The 4083-nt window shown below is 51.7% G+C and overlaps 1 protein-coding gene across 2 annotated transcripts in view; it reads right to left on the bottom strand.

The window, feature by feature from the left end:
• LOC111731418 overlaps positions 1 to 4070 on the bottom strand; it is a 9599-nt gene extending 5529 nt beyond the window's left edge. For both annotated transcript variants that reach the window (XR_002777124.1, XM_023523021.1), the window contains exon 1: positions 517 to 4070. Coding sequence is in view for 1 of the 2 variants with exons in the window: in XM_023523021.1 (XP_023378789.1) it covers positions 517 to 934 (418 nt within the window). In the remaining variant the exon portion in view is untranslated. The remainder of the gene's footprint in view (positions 1 to 516) is intronic.
• Positions 4071 to 4083: the final 13 nt, after the last annotated feature.

Here is a 4083-nt window from a genome sequence, read left to right as displayed (position 1 = left end):
CAGACAGGGGCTGAGGTGCAAATGTGTCTTCTGGAACCTTTCTAGGAAAACCAAAGAAATAGCAGCCTGGAGCCACTGGGAAAGAGGCAGCACCCCGACTTCTCCCGCTCACCGCTCTGTGCCACGCACCTCGGGGCCACCCTGGGTCACGTGCTGGGACACAGAGGTCAGCCCTACCCACGTGGGGATGCGGTCCCGGCACCCCATGGGGCCAGCAGTTCCCACACACCTGAAGGACACGGCCCGTACCCACCGTGTCAGCTGCTGGCTGCATCGGGGGGAGGCAGGCAGGGAGTGGGGAGGCCACTGGACGCTCAGGAGGGTGTGATATGTGACAAAGCCCATAGGCGATTATACCCCTGGCCTTGTCACTGTCGGACTGCTTGGGATCAAAATGCCCTGAGCTCCAATCATGTGTTCGCAGGAACCGGTTCATCTGCTTCGCCCTCAAAGCCCAACAAAAAGCGGGGATAAGACGATGCCATATTAAACACAAGCCGGGCACGCAAACGAGACCTTCCCCTCCACGCAACACCTGCTGCTCACATGCCCGGGGGAGGCCCCAGCTCCCTCTCCCTCTCAGGACCCGGCGGACCAGGCACGGGCACCACGGCCTTTTGGGAACTCCCAGCTTCACCTTCGAAGGGTGACAAAAATCCCGCAGGTGGCCCAGATCAGGGGTCCTGTTCCCTGGGGGACATGGTTTGGGAAAGCTGGGTCTCCTTCCCGCCTGCGGGCTGAGATGACCCCTCCTCTCGGTTATACTTAACTTCAAGTTATGGGATTGTTGCTGCGCACACACGTGGCGTTCGGGATTCACACGGCTACGACGGGGCTGCTGGGGGCGGGGAAGTGAGAAGCCAAGGAAGTAGGTCCTGGGAGATGAAATCGACTTTAAAAATGAGCCAGGCCTGGGGACCAAGGAAGGACTCATCCGAAAAGGCAGGGAAAGATGCGAATCCAGCCAGGAAACCGACAACCGCCTCCAAAGTGGACAAGGTGCATTGACTTCTAGATCGCCCCTGTAAACTTTAAGACGCCGAGGTTCTCACTGCTGTGGCAAAGCCGGAGCCTCGCACCACCAAACAAAAATCCAATGAGGGGAAGATGCATTGAACAGCTACACGGTCCATCTCGTCTAAGGAGAGCATTTAGTTACAGAACCTGAAAAGCCAAAGGGTGTCAAAAATGGCACCTGTCAAGTATGCCCTTTGCCGCAATTCCAGATCTGCCAGAGAGTGATGACCGTTTTATCAGACTACTGAATTCAGGGTCACGCGGTGTATAAAGAAGCTTCGAACCCAAAGCGTGCAGGCCGGCGTGGACCCGGGCTCCGGTGCGCCCAGGTTATCACGGTGGTTTTGACAGTGGCCAATCCAGGAAGAGCATGGAGAAGACGTCGCCACGCCTGCCTTCGGCGGGTCCGTGCGGGTCGCTCCTCGCATTTGGCATTAGACATCCGGACACACTCGCTGTCCCCAGCTCTGCCAGAGAAGGGCAGCCGCTCAGACGGGACGACGGGCTGGGGCTCCCGCTGTTCCCTACCTCATGCCAGCCATACGCCTGAGCTTCTCAGCCCAGCTTCTCTCCTCCTCTGAGGGTGGCCACTGAAGTTCAGAAGGCAGAGGATAAGCTTCAGATCACAAACCAGATATCAGAAAGCTCATCGAAGTAGATTTGTTAGAGATGCAAGACCAGGTGCCCGAAGGACGCACAGGTGGCCAACAGCATCAAAAACACCCCACTAAAGTGAAGGGGAAAAAACTTGCCACAGCGTTTCCCTTCAATTTTTTTTTTTTTTTTTTTTTTTTTTCGGGGGAAGAGTACAGACTTGTGCTTTCTTTTCTGGGCACTGGACTCATCGACGTTTGACGGAACACAAATATAGCAAGTTCTCATGAAACATCATAGGTAGGTTCTGTGACTTTTAAGCGAATGACCAACAACAAGACTCATTTTGCCATAGGCTAATTGATGCAAACAGTTAGGTTCCCAGGAGTCTCATCAGTGTTACAATGAAACAGTTGAATGAAACAATGTTATTCAAGGCCCTGCAACTTTATGCAGGACCTGCGGGAGCGCAGAACAACCGTAGATACAATGAACACCAACAAAATTGACCTCTGCTGCTACCGCTGCTTCACCTGCAAGCGCCATCCCCCCCCCACACACACACACACATTGTATCAAACTAAGTAGCTGATCTTACAAGAGAGGATTAAGGCCTGTGAAAAAGTAGGGTCCCACGGCTGGGGGGAGACACGGTAAAATATCTAACTACTCAAGATTTGTTGCCAGGCAACCCACTCACACTCCCCCCCCCCCCCCCCCCGTCCCTAGAATAGCCGGCAGGGACCCAGGCCTCCCGCAAGCCCCACGAGGTTACAAAGATGAGAGTGTGTAAATATACCTCAGTGGAGAATTACGCTTTTGCTAAGGATTAACTTTCCACCTGATGAACCACACATACGAAGAATCAAAAAAAACAAAACAAAAATGTTTTTACCCATCTAGTTACAGGTGAAAATCCAAATAGCGGTCCATAGTAACAGTAACAAACAGTAACGAGCCCGTAGCGGTTCCAGGTACTAGACGCTTTAGATCATCGTTGCAACAGGCCTTTGAGTTGGCTGTATTATCTCCATTTTCCAGATGGAGAAACTAAGGCACAGAGGAATTAAGTCACCACCGTGGACCGGGACTGGTGTTTAAACTTACTTCGGAGGCCATGTTTTTAACCTCTGCACTGAGCTACCCAAAACCCAGGGCAGAGAGGCCAGCACGATCGGAGGCCTGGGAAGCCCTCTGCAGACGACAGATATCAGCCACTAGTGGTGACATGAAATTGGTCCCACTCCTTTGCATTTTTATGAATCACTTGGCAGAGCCAACACTGTCATCTTGTCTGCACCAAGAGAGACAGGAGCGTGTGTGCCTGTGAATGACAGAGGCCAGTCACAACAGGGGAGGTAGTGTGGCTCAGTTGTTTCTTGGGGCTGGAGCATCCTGGGCCCCTACTTCTGTCACTCTTAGCTGCATGAACTTGGGGAAGTTACTTCTCTCAGCCTCAGTGTCCCCATCTATAAAATGAGGATAATTTCAGTCTTGACTTTATGGGTTTTGTGGGTTAACTGAATTCATGCATGATAATCAGAAGCTATTTACATAACGACCATGATCATGGGGGATTAAAAACGGCTCCTGATAAAATCTTTCCTTGGTATATTCTGAGGCTCTGGTCTCCATAAATGCCCACAAGCCAACAAGTGATGGGAAACACACAGGCCTGATAATGAACTTGGTAATTACTACTAAAAGGCATTCCTCACCTTAATGATCCTTTCTTTGCTTCTTAAAAGGTTCTTTAAAAGTGTTTAATACTCAATTAAATGTTAATGTTTCTAATGAGGAAATTCTAAAACAAACGAGAGTTTTGAAAGTGTTCTCCTCAATCCGTGACAGGAGAGGATTCTGGGATCTGGGCCTTGGGTCCGGTGGGGCCCCCTGATGATGCGCACATCACTTGGCCTTTTTTTGAGAGCCCCTTCCCTCTTCCCATGGTAGAGAAAGCGAGGGCCGGTCACAGGGGCTGGCCAATTGTCCCAGGCTCCAGAGAAACAAACTTCTCCCCAGGAAAGAGACGGGATCCTGTCCTTTTCTATTTCTGAAAAGAATCTGAACTAGATTGTGGCCAACATAGGACACCGACTTCCCAGCGTGGGAATAACAGGATTTCAAGACTCACGGGCTTCTGGCAGGGTTCTTTAGGTTATATTTAGCGACCTTAAATTGCCTATTTTTCTCTTTCTCCTTTTTTCTATTCTTCTTTCTTCTAAAGTAAAGAACAAGGGGGAAGAACCTGGGCCTAAAGGAAGTGAGTTTCCTGACACGCGGTTCTTAACGGGGCCACCCGTCCCGAAGGCCCGGGAAGGCTAAGAGCGCGCGCGCTGTGGGGTGGACAGCACAGTTCGGGGGGCCGTGTCGGCAAACAGCAGCCCCTACGACTTCTCATCGCGTGCTCCGACCATCCAGCCAGACAAAGACCCCAAGTTCCCCGGTCCACGGTTCCAGACAGGCGGGGAC

The sequence above is a fragment of the Pteropus vampyrus genome, unplaced genomic scaffold (genome assembly GCF_000151845.1).
Source record: "Pteropus vampyrus isolate Shadow unplaced genomic scaffold, Pvam_2.0 Scaffold371, whole genome shotgun sequence".
NCBI lineage: Eukaryota > Metazoa > Chordata > Mammalia > Chiroptera > Pteropodidae > Pteropus > Pteropus vampyrus.
The sequence above is the reverse complement of the archived record's forward strand: the minus strand, read 5'-3'. Positions and strand labels throughout refer to the sequence as shown.